The sequence below is a fragment of the Rhineura floridana genome, chromosome 8, assembly GCF_030035675.1.
Source record: "Rhineura floridana isolate rRhiFlo1 chromosome 8, rRhiFlo1.hap2, whole genome shotgun sequence".
NCBI classification, from domain to species: Eukaryota; Metazoa; Chordata; class Lepidosauria; order Squamata; family Rhineuridae; genus Rhineura; species Rhineura floridana.
The window spans coordinates 55,204,677-55,219,026 of record NC_084487.1 but is presented as its reverse complement, the minus strand read 5'-3'; the positions used below and the strand labels follow the sequence as shown (position 1 = coordinate 55,219,026).

Below are 14,350 nucleotides of genomic sequence, written 5' to 3'. Positions count from 1 at the left end.
AGTCACATGATGTCCCTAACCTTTGGACCCCACTCAGCAGAATGAGCGGGAGAGTCCCCAAATGCAGCACAGCTAGCTTAACATGTTTTAAAATAAGTGAAGTAATACACAGTATGGTATAAAAAGAGGACCCTGCCCCTCCTAAGACCATTAAGTCTGGAATTATACTGATATAGTTGGATTACTCCAGGCTGGATTACTGTAATGCACTCTATGGGGGGCTGCCCTTGAGGTTTGTTCAGAAGCTGCAGCTGGTGCAAAATGTGACAGCGAGACTGCTCACTGGGGCAGGGTATTGCCAACAAGTCACTCCACTGCTGAAAGAATGGACCATTGGTCTCACCCGAAGGGTGATTTTCATAGGAGGACTGCCATCAAGCGGGTTATAGCTCCACCTATCACCCGAAAGGCAAGAATGTTTTTGAAGTCAAGACTAGGGGCATCAGGCCCCTCCCACTCTCCAGTTCATTCGCAGCGAGTCCAAAGAGAGATATCTAAAAATGCAGGAAAAAAGGCCAACGGACCTACCAGCAAAGACATAACACAATAGCAATAATCATAACAAAATGACTCTAACGTAGCGATATAACATTAATAGCAGTCTTGACTTCACTACTAAATCTAATATAATAGCGTAACAGGAATATATGAAAAAAAACCCCCAAAAATATCTAGGTATCCTCCAACTGGGAGGGTCGTGATGGCAGTCCTCCTATGAAAATCACCCTTCAGATGAGACCAATGGTCCATTTTCCATAGGAGGACTGCCATCAAGCGGGATGTACCAAAGCAGCCCATAACAGGGAGGGACCACCCACATCCTAATCATCATTAAGAACCTGTTGCAACATTCGTATGCCAAAAAAAGCATCGGCAGAGGCATAGCGATCTATTTTGTAATGCCTTATAAACAAGTGTGGGGTAGACCAAACAGCGGCTCTGCAAATATCAGCAACAGGAGCGTTAGTAGCAAAAGCAGCCATAGTGGCCACTGACCTAGTGGAATGAGCTGTTATACTAGCTGGGACTGGAAGCTTAAGGGACTCATAGGCTAAGGTAATACATGCACGCAACCAGCGGGATAAGGTGGAATTAGCTACTTTATGCCCCATAGAACGTGGATGAAAGAATACAAACAAAGACTCGGTTCGTCGTATATCCTGGGTCCTAGACAGGTAGGTCTTGAGAGCCCTCCGAACATCCAATGAATGCCAAGCCTTCTCTAGAGGATGGGTAGGATTCGGACAAAATGACGGAAGAACAATGTCCTGGTTGCAATGGAAAACTGAATTGAGCTTGGGGCGGAAGGATCAGTTTTCAGCACAACACAGTCCTTGTGAAAGACACAGAGATGGCGGGCAGAAGACAATGCGCCCAGTTCCGAAACTCGTCTCGCAGAGGTGATCGCGATCAGGAACAGGACCTTGAATGACAACACACGTAAAGGCACAGTCCTAAGGGGCTCGAACGGAGGGCGTTGTAAAGCTTGTAGGACCTTCGACAAACTCCATGAGGGAAAATGGTGGAATACGGGCGGTGAGCGTAATGCGGTTCCCCTCAGAAAACGTTTGATGAACAGGTGCGAGGCAATAGGAGCACCAGCGGAAGACACTGAGAGAATGGACGACAGAGTGGACGCATGTCTACGTAAGGTGTTGGATCTAAGTCCCATCAGGAGGCCCCTATGAAGGAATTGCAGCACCTGTTGTATTGTGGCCTGAGAAGGATCGAGGTGCTGGGACTGACACCACCTGGAGAATGCCACCTAAGTATGTTGATATATACGGGTGGTGGATGGTCATCTCGAGGCCAAGATAATGTCAATAACAGCGTCAGACAGGCCAGCAGACCTTAAATGTCCCCGTTCAAAAGCCACGCTGTTAGCTTGAGCCAATTGGGATCCTGATGCAATATTGGGCCCTGGGATAAGAGGTCTGGCCTGACCGGGAGCGTCCAAGGGTCTGTCACTGACATGGCAAGGAGATCCGAGAACCACGGTTGACGGGGCCAATATGGGGCTATCAGAACCAGTTTGGCCCTCTCGCGTCACACCTTCCTCAAGGTTCTGGCTAACAGTGGTATTGGAGGGAAGGCGTACAATAGACCATCCGGCCACGGTAGCGACAGGGCATCCACTGCTTCCGCTGTCATGTCCAGGTATTGAGCGAAGTACCTGGGTAGCTGGCAATTGAGACTGGAGGCAAATAGATCAACTGAGAAGACGCCGAACCGACACTGGAGAAGATGGAAAACGGTCGGATGAAGTTTCCATTCTCCCGGAAAGACCTGTTGTCTGCTGAGCCAGTCTGCTGTCACATTCCAAATTCCTCTGAGATGTTCTGCTTTTAAGGATTGCAGATGAAGCTCTGCCCAGTTGAATATGAGGGAAGCTAGGTTCTGCAGAGGACGGGACCTGGTCCCCCCTTGTCTGTTTAAATGAGATTTGGCACACGTGTTGTCCGTTCGAATGAGAACATGGTCCAAGTGGAACAGAGACTGAAACTGGAGCAGAGCTAAGTGGACAGCCCTCAGTTCCAGCCAATTGATGCTCTGAGTCTGCTCTGTTGTGGTCCAAACCCCTTGAACGAACTGGGAGTTGCAGTGGGCTCCCCAGCCGAGGAGACTGGCATCTGTGGTGATAACAGTCCAGCGGGGTTCTCTGAACGGAGTGCCCTGGGTGAGATGTTGGACCCTCGTCCACCAGCGGAATGAAAGACGCAGTGTGGGGCTCAAGGGAATTGCTCGATGATTTGACCTGGCAATGTCCTGCTGAAACAGCAACAAGGCCCACTGAAGTTGGCGAGTATGAGCTCGAGCCCATGGTACAATATGGATGGTGGACACCAACATTCCAAGATTCCTGGCTAGAAGCATGACATCTGCGGTTGCGTGGTGCTTCAGAGACCGTGCGATGTCTATGATAGCAGTTATGCGTTCTAGAGACAGGAACACCGTCGCCTGCCGGGTGTCCAACATCGCCCCTAGATGTTGTAGGCGTTGGGTTGGTTGGAGATGGCTTTTGTCGAAATTGACTAGCCAGCCGTAGGCCTGCAAGACATGGAGCGTGAGCGTTAGATGGCGATGAGCCAGCTCCCTGGAACTCACCCGTATTAAAAGATCGTCCAAGTAGGGGTAGATATGAACCCCTTGAAGCCGAAGGTAAGCCACTAGTATGAGTAGCACCTTGGTAAAAACTCTCGGGGCAGATGAGAGGCCGAACGGCATTGCTCGATATTGAAAATGGTGGGGACCAAAAGCAAACCAAAGGAATTTTCTGTGGGCTATGCAAATAGGCACATGGAGATACGCTTCCTTTAGGTCGATAGAAGCCAGGAAGTCTCCTTCGTGAAGGCTTTCTGTAATGGAGTGGAGGGATTCCATTTTGAACCTGCGATACTTTACGAAATGGTTGATGAACTTGAGGTCCAATACCGCCCTCCATGACAGATCTCGTTTGGGCACAGCAAATACGAGGGAGTACACCCCTTCCGACCTCTCTGTTGTAGGGACTGGCTCTATCGCTGCTGTGTCCAAGAGGTGATGTATGGCTGTCTGCATGATGCAGTGCCTGGCTGGTGCCCTGGGACAAGGGGAGGGATGAAATCTGTCTGGAGGGATTGCCGAAAACTCTAGTGCATAGCCATAACAAAAAAGTTTTCTGATCCAGGTGACCTGAGTCAGACGCAGCCAATGGTCTCCAAACAGAAGCAGTCTGGCCCCAACCGGTATCACGTTAGTACTGTCTGTGCTGGCGAGACCCTCCCCTATATGAGGACATTGAGGTACCTCTGCGCCCCTGGTACTGACCTCTGCCTGGGAAACGTCTGTTCCAGACTCCCCTGGAGGGACGGAAATCATAGGTTCGGAAATCGCGGCCTCGTCCCCTGGGCCGCGTTCCTCGAAAGGGCTGGGTCATGCGGTATGAGGTGACACCTCTGAAAGGCCTGCGATCAACATTCCTGACAGTGGGCAAGACAGGCTTTCGAGCATCTTTGGGGTCAACAAGCACTGCCTTTAGGGCTTCCTCGCCGAAGAGTAATGAGCCGGAATAAGGTGCCCTTGATAAATTACCTCTGGCTGTAGAGTCCGGTTGCCAGTGATGAAGCCAGAGGGTTCGCCGAGCGACTACCTGAGCTGCCATAGCTCGTGCTCCCAGCTGATTTGCGTCAGCCACAAACGCCGCTGTCTTGCGCAATTTCATCAGTGACCTCCTCAGAGAGACAGGATCAGGATTAGAATCATCTAAGAGGTCATCCAACCACATCATCACTGCCCTGGAAAAGATGGAAGCTGATGCAGAGGCTCGCATGGAGAAACCGGTGGCCTCATGGTTCTTGCGTAAGGCAAAGTCCAGCCTCCGTTCAGTGGCGTCCTTTAAATGTGAATCTCCTCCCCTCGGCAAAAGGGATCTAGAGACTAGACTGGAGATTGGCTCGTCTATGCCAGGGACGGCCAGTCTGCTTGTAAAGTCCGGAGCCAAAGAGTAAAGTCTGTCCGCAAGGGCGTTAAAACGGCGCATTTGTAATGGATGAGACCATTCGTCGTTGGCCAGCTTAGCAATAGGATCTGGCACAGGAAGGTAGTGCTCTGTTGCTGTGGGGGATTTCAAGACCCTGGCCCCTTTAATAGCGGGAGTGGCAGCTGCAGGTTGTGTAGATTGGAGACCAAGGGTGTTCAATACTCTGCGAGCAAGGGGCTGATAATCTAAGGCATCAAACAGGCCATAAGATGTATCCTCCTCCTGTTCCGACTGATCACTCCATTCGTCTCCTTTGGCTTGAGTAGCAAATGGTGGATCCTCCCCACAGGAAGCGTCATCAACAAACCTGCCCCTGGCAATGTCAAAAGGATTCGGAGCAGGAGGGATCTGTCTCATTGCGCACATGGTGGTCCACACTCCGCTGAGAGATGGCGGGGGCTGGTGACTGTGGCTGTGGTTGAGTGAAGAACGCCAGCATGTTTTGCAGTTGTGAAATGAACTCATGAGACAGTTGCGGCCCCAGTGTGTTAGATGGTAGAGCTTGGAAGGGCAACGGTATGGGCAGTTCAGCAGGTTGGGATGATGAATGAGCCCTAGGTGGTAATATGGGATGATGGTGGCTGGATGCTGGCTGGTCAGGATACCCTGCAAAGTCCTCCTCAGAGGATGCAGTCGGAAAGTGAAAGAGATTTGTTAACTGTTCCTGACCCGCCTCCTCGGAAACCGGAACAGAGATGTAGTGTGCCCGCTTGGTCGTGCTGTGGCTGGACAGATGTTTAGTTTTGGCAACCGCTTTGGCGTGCTTGTGCTTGGCTGCCTTAGGTTGTTTAGGCTTGGTTGCCTGAGATGTCGTTGGCTGTTCCGCCATCATATGTTTTCAACGGGGTTCAGTACACGGCCACGGGTGGGGCAGAATGTACAGACCCAAATATGCTCAGTACATGGCCACGGATGGGGCAGAATGCACCGGCTCAGATGGCTAAGTATACGCCCACGGATGGGGGAGAATATACAGTTCCAGACAGCCTTAGTACACGGCCACAGATGGGGCAGAATGTACAATTTCAAACAGCCTTGGTACACGGCCACGGATGGGGCAGAATGTACAATTGCAAACAGCCTTGGTACACCGCCACGGATGGGGCAGAATGTACACTTTCAAACAGCCTTGGTACACGGCCACGGATGGGGCAGAATGTACAGTTCCAGACAGCCTTAGTACACAGCCACGGATGGGGCAGAATGTACAATTTCAAACAGCCTTGGTACACGGCCACGGATGGGGCAGAATGTACAATTGCAAACAGCCTTGGTACACGGCCACAGATGGGGTTGAATGTACAGTTCCAAATAGGCTGAATACACAAACTAGCTATAATATTCAGCCTCAGTCAGCAGCTTGTGGTGAAGAACCTGTAGCAGGACTATAGATTTTACCCTGCAGTACAAAACAGCTTCAACATCTAAGGCCCTCCTCCGAGTGCCATCCCATCGAGAAGCTCGGAGGGTGGTGACTAGAACCAGGGCCTTTTCTGTGGTGGCCCCCGAACTGTGGAACAGCCTCCCCGATGAGGTGCGCCTGGCGCCGACGCTACTATCTTTTCGGCGCCAGGTGAAAACCTTTTTATACTCCCAGGCATTTTAAAGTGTGTTTTAATAGCATTTTCATCATTATTTGTATTTTGGATGTTGTTTGGTTCTTTTATTGTTTGTTTGTTTTGTTTTCTTGATTTATTGTATTTATTGTATTTATACATTGCTTGTTTTTTATCTTTTTGTACACCGCCCAGAGAGCCTTCGGGCTTAGGGCGGTATATAAATTAAATTAAATAATAAATAATAATAATAATATTCAGACCCAGTCAGCAGCTGGTGGCAGGATTATAGATTCCAGCTTGCAGCACACACACAGAAAAACTGATAGAAAGGCCTTAAACAAAATCCCTTACTATAGTAAGGGCTAAACAGAAAGGGTGGGAAAAAAGGGGGAGGGACAAAATGGCGCCCGTAAAAAGAGCGGGAATTGTATCCAATCAGAAAAAAGGCAGGGCAATGAAGAAGCAATGGCGGTCACAAAAAACACCAGTAAGCTCAAAATGGGGACCATCGATTGTAATTACGGCTTGAATGGCCAGCCAGTTAATTACTGCCGAAAGCAGAAAACTACAAGAGAATGCCAGCAGCCGCTGGAACAGTCGCAGCGAGCGGGGGGGGGGGCAACGGTAAAGTGAACTGAAAGGAAAGAGCCGCAGCCACAGGCTCTGTAGAGCTGCCGCAACAAGAAACAGGCGGCGAATTGAAAACAGAACGGGAAAAACGGCGGCACAGAGCAGGGAGCTGCAGCTGCAAGCTCCTGAATTAAGGCTGCGTCCGCCGCCTAAGGGAGGGAGAACCGCAGCTGCTGTCTCCCAGTAATCACCGTTCAGCTAGAAAAAACAGTACGGAAAAAAGCGGCAGCGTAGAACAGGGAGCTGCAGCCGCAAGCTCCCGGAGAAAAGCAGCGTCTGCCGCCTGATGAAGGGAGAACCGCAGCCGCGGTCTCCCAGTAAATATGTAGGGACTGAGTAAGAAATAGGGAAAAAGACAAAGTACAGTCAGTCAGTCCCACAGACTCTAAGTAAAAGACAGAGGGAAGGGAATAATGGGAATACACGCACAAAACCTCCACACCCTGTCACACAAATACATAGAAACTTATCTAGTTATATACTCGAACTTGCATGGACGAAAGGCAACAATGAACTGGAGAGTGGGAGGGGCCTGACGCCCCTAGTTTTGACTTCAAAAACATTCTTGCCTTTCAGATGATAGGTGGAGCTATAACCCGCTTGATGGCAGTCCTCCTATGGAAAATTGCACTGGCTGCCCATTAGCTACCAGGCCAAGTTCAAGGTTCTAGTTTTGGTGTACAAAGCCCCATACAGCTTGGGACCAGGATACCTGAAAGATGTCTTATCCCTTGTATACCCAGTCGATCACTGCGCTCTGCAAGTGAGAGCCTCCTGCAGCTACCATCTTATCAGGAAGTCCATTCTGCACAACATAGGAAACAGACTTTTAGTATGGTGGCACCTACCCAGTGCAACTCCCTACCCTTAAATATTAGACAGGAGCCATCTCTGTTATCTTTTGGGCGCCTATTGAAGACCTTCCTCTTTCAACAAGCCTTTTAAGTTGAGACCTTATCCCAGTCTGCGTCGGAATTGCTTTTTAATATGTTTTTAATCTTTTTAAAAAAACAGTATGTTTTTAACTTTTTAAAAAAGATGCCTTGAAAGCTTTTAAAAAAATGTTTTTAAAGATGTTTTGTTTTAATGTCTTTTAAAAGTCTGTTTTTATGATGTTTTAAAGTGTTTTTAGTGCTTTTGTTTGCTTCCCTGGGCTCCTGCTAGGAGGAAGGGTGGGATATAAATCAAATAAATAAATAACTGCACCACTGAGGTTAACAATCAGAAGGGTTCCAGTAGCTGCTTCTCTGTTTGTTGAATTCCCTCCACACCTGCCCTGGTACTTCCATTACCCCACTGGCACCATAGGCACTTTTATTCACCCAGGCTTTTAAATGTATTGTTATTTTTATTTTTAAACATGTCATTATATTTTAGTTTGTGTATTTTATCTTGTTTTTGTAAACCACCCTGGAAGCTCTGCTGAAGGGTGGCCATAAATCATTTAAATAAATCAAGTTACTTCAGCATTACTACTCAGGCTACTGTCTACCCTAAAACACACTTTAAAAATCAGTACAGTGGCCCCCATTATTAAGTGAGCAAAGAAACTCTTAAATTAACTATCAGGAGTAATTACTTGAGTTTAGAGAACTAGCTGAATTACTGACTTAGAGATCCAATGAATGGCGGGACAAATTTTAAAAATAAAGTTGCACAGATAGATCTGGGAGCAAAGAAAAAGAGAGAGAGAGAGGCAGTATATGTAAAATCCAACATTTCGTATTAGTGTGGCCTGCATGGTCCTGTTCTGTACTCATTCTCACCAATAGTTTCCCTAAAGCTGTTTCTCCCCTGCAACAGCTATTATCTCTTGAAGTTACATCATGCTGCTCGTTGTCAGAAAGGAACACATAATTAGGAATACTGCAAAGATTCCCTCCCAACTTAATTTTCATCTGAAAAGTTCAATTAATATGTAGAAAGAGTAAAAAATGAAGATCAGCTTACTTGAAGAAATTTTAATATCAGTTCAATTCCTTCTGAGTCAAGCCTAGAAACAAATAAAATAACATTTTGTGTATTATAGTTATACATTCATAGAACATTGCTTCAAATAGAATCTAACAGCTGAAGTGTGTATATCGCTTCAGGGGAGAGTATCTCCCCAAATTTCAGATGAGTCAAGCTAAATAAAATCCTAATTATATACAAACAAGGAGTGTGAGTCCCTAATTTTGCATCTCAACGGACAATGCTCCTCTGCCAATATGGATACGTGATACATTCTTTTCAACTCCAACACTAATGGTAGGATAAAAGGGCACATGCTAGGTGATGCTACTCAGCCCCCAGCCCCCCCCCAAAAAAACTTGATTGTTTGAGATGCTGCAGCAATAATGCTGTCTTCCTTATATAAGACTACCTTCAGGCTGTACTTTGACTCTGCCTCTATAACACTTGTGTTCCTCACTTGTTCTCACTGTTACAAATAAAACAAATAAGATGAGAAATGACAGGAAACATAAAACACATTCCATTCTATGATCCTTCTTGAATTTAATAAAATGCAAATCCTAGAAAGAATCTTCAGTGGACTTATCATGAGGTACAAAAAGCCAATGTGGTGTAATGGTCAGATTGCTGGACCATGACCTGGGTGAACAGGGGTCAAATACCCACCCATGTATGACGCTCACTGGGTGACCTTGGGCCAGTCACTGTCTCTTAGCCTAACCTACCTCACAGGGTTATTGCGAGAATAAAATGGAGAGGGGAGAACCATGTTGAGCTCCTTGGAGGAAACGTGGTATATAAATGTAGTAGTAGTAGTAACAATAACATTAACAATAATAACAATAAGAATCATATGGATTATAAAACAGGCATTTTACAAATTTACTACCTACTTGCTACTTGTAATTTAAGTGGCACAGTTCACTGAGAAAAACATAGCTTTAGAATTCAGCCTTATACTATCACACCACGCCACTTTTATACCCAGAGAAAATTGTTAATGTGTCCCAAAATCTTCATCCACAAACACTTATGATTATGCAGAAAATAACTGTAGTACCTTGGAGCATGGTTGATTAAAGGCTGTGGCTTATATTTGGGAAAGTTGTAGTTTCTAAACTCATCACTGGAAGTAATGCCTGGCCAAGTTTCTTGTGATGGAGTTCCTAAGTTGAAAGAGTAAACAAATATATAACCATACAAGGATTAACTACATGCAATCAATAAAACCTAACAGCTGACCTCAATGCTCTCCCAACAAAAAAGAGGAGGCAAGCAATCAGTTATATTTTAGTTTAATTCTGTCTAATTATAGCTTAATTTGCAATACTAAAAGAACCCCTCTTTATGAACATATACACAGTGTATTTACCATTTGGCACACATTTAGAAATCCTCTTAAAAAGCATGATAAACCCATAACTGTAAACTAAGCATAATCTATTTACCCAGAAGTCTGAAAATTAAGTGCAATTCGTCTTCAACAGTTGACCCAGGAAACAGAGGCCTTCCAGATGCCATTTCAAAAAATATGCATCCAACTCCCCTTCAGAGAGGAAAAATTAAAAAAGAGAGTTAAATAATGTTAGTATTTCCATTTTAAGTTTCTTGACCTTTTCTCCTTTCCGTAAGAACCAAGATGCAACTTGACAAAACCAGCATATACTGTATCTTCCCCCTTATGGATCCCAATCAGTGTCACTACTGAGATTTAGAGATCCCCAATATGGAGACCTTTACAGAGTTAATTGCTTAAGTAACTTTCCACAACTATACCAAGGAGGATGAAAATACCTTCTTCTATTCTTTGCTTACCTTGGCCCTCACAACTAGAGAAGTGCTTTGAATGTTTATGAACCTTATAATGTTCCAGAGTTTAAAAGACAAAAAACATATAGGATGCATAATCGGAAAGCAAACAAAAATATTTCAGACATACCACATGTCAATTTGTGTTGAATATTCGGAAGATCCAAGGAGAACATCAGGTGGCCTATACCATAATGTGACAACTTCATTGGAATAGGTCTTCGTAGGGACAGATTTTGCTCTAGCCAAACCTTTAAAAAGAAAGTGCCATGTGAATATCCTGTAGCATTTCTGAAGCCTCCTGCCATTTCACTCATTCATTCATTCAGACACAGAACATTTCCTTTCATTTGGGCTTCTACAGAAGTTCCGTGTGGTTCACTGAACATTTAAAACATGAAATACTGGTGGCCATGAAAGAAGAGTATACATCTAATTTCTACAGTCCTATGCTTTCTAGAGTGAAACACCCTCAATAAGAATGGCCAGCGCAAAAAGCGGATGTATTCTCAGCTACCTTCTAGTTTAATGTCAATGTGCTGGAGTTAAGCATATCATTTGGAAGGTATAATATGGATATGTAACATGCACACCGGCGTTGGAAGCATTGATTGTGATAGTGGTGGGAGAAGAGGATTAGAGGAAGGCAGTGTTATTGAGCAGCAGGGTCACCACAAGCCATTAAAATTGCCACTGCATGTCCAGTTGGGGGGGAAAGGGAGGAGTTGGCACTTTCACAGCTGTCACACAATGTTTTAGATTTGATAAGCAGCTTCTCCTCTCCTACAAGCTTTCCCAAGCCTGGGCAACATTTTGGTATAATCAAAGGAGTAGGCACCCCAATGACATTCAGGGAAGCATGGCTCCTTTTTCAGGTACTGAGGTTTGCCCTTCAGGCTCATTCCAGCTGAGGTATCATTGGCAGCTGCCACTCTTGCCTAGAAAAGCATGCACCTACAATGTGTGCTTGTTGATGTCTACAAGGCTGTTCCCATTTTGGAGCTTCTAGCTAGAAAGTTTCCTCATAGTAGCAGCAGTCCCACTGGGAGGAAGTGCCTACAGTCTGGTCTACAGAGAGCTGCTTCTAATGAGAACAGCATAAGGCACTGTCCACACTACAGATGTTGAGCATATGTGAGCAGCCACTCTGGTAGGGCAGCACCGCAGAGCTGCTCTTCTGACATTGGTGTTGCTGAAGCTTACCTAGATGGTGCTGGGGCGGAGCATGACCATGGCAACAGTGGGGCTGCACAGACCGGTGCTCCCACTGGTGGGCCTGCACAGCACCAACCTTGCTGCTGCCCTGCCCTAGCATCGTCCAGGGAAACAGCAGTGATGTTGTGTTGGGAGGGTGGTTCCACCACACTGCACCACCAGACCAGTCACCACCATGTGTGGAAAGAGCTACTGTGATGATGGGAACCTTTTAAGGTATAAAAAGTGGAAGAATCCTTGCAGGTCAATAAACTCATATCACAAAAGTACATGCACAAATTTTCTTTTGGGGCAGGTGGGAAAGGGCAGACAAGAAAGAGGATGGAAGGGTCTGGTGTTTGTTTGTTTTTTAAAAAGGACCCCAGTCACAAGGTCCAGAGTAATTCTCCCCAAACCTGTGAGCCTCTGGTTGGCAAAAGAACAGCAGCCTAGCAGAATCTCAAGAGCTCTTTGCTTTGCCCTTCTCCACCTTCTTCCTTCTCTTCTTGCACACTGCTTTGCTTTCTCTTCCCTCAAGAGCATGAGCCTTCCCATGTCCTCAAAGTTATTGCCAGGACCCAGGAATTTTAAAAAGCTTTTCAAATCTTGGGCAAAATGTTAACACATGGAAACGACAGATGTAGGAAAGGAGCACATTTAATCTATTACAGCTTTTCCCAACCTTTGGATCCCCAGATGTTGTTGGACTACAACTCCCACCAGCTAGCATGGCCAATAGTCAGGAATGAACAGAATTGTAGTCCAGCAACATCTGGGGACCCAGAAGTTGGAAAAGGTTTATCTAGAATACGAACAGAAAGAGCAACACCAATGCTTTTTACCCAAGTGAATTACACACTATTAGCAGAGGACAAGGAATATGAAAAATAGCCAAGAAGGAAAAGACTGTAAAGAGTTGGTATCTCTCACTTCATCATCATTAAGGGACTTTCAATTTAAAGAGGAAGAAGAAGAAAAAAGGCATGCCAAGTATAAGAATTAGAGCAGGGGTAGGCAATCTGTGGCTTGCCAGATGTTGTTGAACTCCAACTCCCATCAGCCCCGGCCAGCATGGTCCAATCGGTCAGGGAGGATGGGAGTTGTAATCCATCAACATCTGAATTAGAGGTTAGGCAAATTTTCATGACTCACACTTTTCATGTTGAAATAGGCATGGTTGATGAGAGAGGCTTTCATTAACGGCTAAACAAATGGAACAGACTTTGGAAGTGCTTCTCTGCTCTTTGCCCATATACAGGGTGTTCATTGTAGCTGTCAACAGTGGCATCAACACTCTGAAAGGGTGATTCTTGAGGTTCCCAGGAACTGTGTAGTCCCAGTGCTATTGACTGGTAACAGGACACAGCTCAGGGAAACTCCCAGCCATGGGAGTTGTGCGGCAGGAACACAGGAAGCTGCCTTATACTGAGTCAGAACCTTGGTCCATCTAGTTCAGTTCTGTCTACACTGACTGGAAGCAGCACTCCAGGTTCTCTCCCAGCCCTATCTGGAGATACCAGGGATTCAACCTAACTAATCAAATTAGTTCCTGAGTTTGTCTGACTTTAGCTTGATCCCACAGAGCCCCTGCTTTTGTTCTTAAAATTATGTGAACTGTGGACATGTGGATATATATGCACAATTAATTCTAAAAACCAATGTGACTGCTACATCAGAGAGTTTCTAAAGAGTGAAGTGAACATTTTCCCCAACACAATAAATCTTTCGTTCCATACCAAAGTCTGCTAGTTTTAATTCCCCTCTTTCATTAATTAGTAGATTTTGTGGCTTTAGATCTCGATGTAGCACTTTTCTCCTGTGACAGTATGCCAAACCACGTAAAATCTGGTATAAAAATAACTGTAAAAGGAAAGGGAGGAAAAGGTTAATTCAAAACTAAACTTTCAGAACTGATAAGGAGCACTCCATGACTGATTATCTGACTGAAATAACTGCCCAGCTCAAAACGCAACATGCACATTGAAAACAAAGACAAAACCTTCTACAACTGCAAGCTGTTTTCAGGTATGAGATATCCTCATTATCATTAGCAAGCTTATCCTTATAGCTCAAGTGAGTTATTGTGAAATATTGGGGGAAGGCTCCCCCACCTTCTGTATTCCCAAACATATCTTGCTGCCTCCGGTTACCTTCCCTTACACTGCAGCCATCTATTTCAAATGCAATAAAAAGAAAATTGCAGGTTAAGCCAGCCACGTGATAAAACAAACAAAAGAAACCTAGGCATATCAATTTATCTTTATTCACATTTGTCATACTTCCCCATCATGAGAACCTCCAGTTAGATCCCACAATAGGCTGTTGCCTGCTTCCCTTGTGTTCCTTCCCCTCTTTCCTGTATTTGCCTCCTGAATCAAACCTTTGATATCCTCCGTATTTTCTTTTCTGGTGTGTTTTCATGTCTGGCTAATAAGTTGCAGCAGCAGTAGTAGCTGCCACCTCCTCAAAGGCAAAAGTGTCTTCATGCAGCTGTTTCTTCATATAATAAACAGGCACACTTCAGCTTATTATTATTCATAAGCTGACTGAGAAATGTACAGGCTACATCTTGGCACATTGCCACTCAGTTTACTGTTGAGTTCTATCATGGAACGGTTTGGAAAATGGTTTTTGAATAAAAAACTGTGGTGCTCTCCTCACGGCTCTGCAAACCTTTTTCAAA

At 45.4% G+C, this 14,350-nt stretch overlaps 1 protein-coding gene across 2 annotated transcripts in view; it reads right to left on the bottom strand.

Annotated features, from left to right (window-relative positions):
- CDK17 (cyclin dependent kinase 17) overlaps window positions 1-14,350 on the bottom strand; it is a 129,942-nt gene that overhangs the window by 4,532 nt on the left and 111,060 nt on the right. For both annotated transcript variants that reach the window (XM_061639525.1, XM_061639524.1), the window contains 5 exons: window positions 13,404-13,527; window positions 10,604-10,724; window positions 10,113-10,210; window positions 9,725-9,830; window positions 8,659-8,701 (listed from right to left, as the gene is read on the bottom strand). In XM_061639525.1, the coding sequence (XP_061495509.1) occupies window positions 8,659-8,701; window positions 9,725-9,830; window positions 10,113-10,210; window positions 10,604-10,724; window positions 13,404-13,527 (492 nt within the window). The remainder of the gene's footprint in view (window positions 1-8,658; window positions 8,702-9,724; window positions 9,831-10,112; window positions 10,211-10,603; window positions 10,725-13,403; window positions 13,528-14,350) is intronic.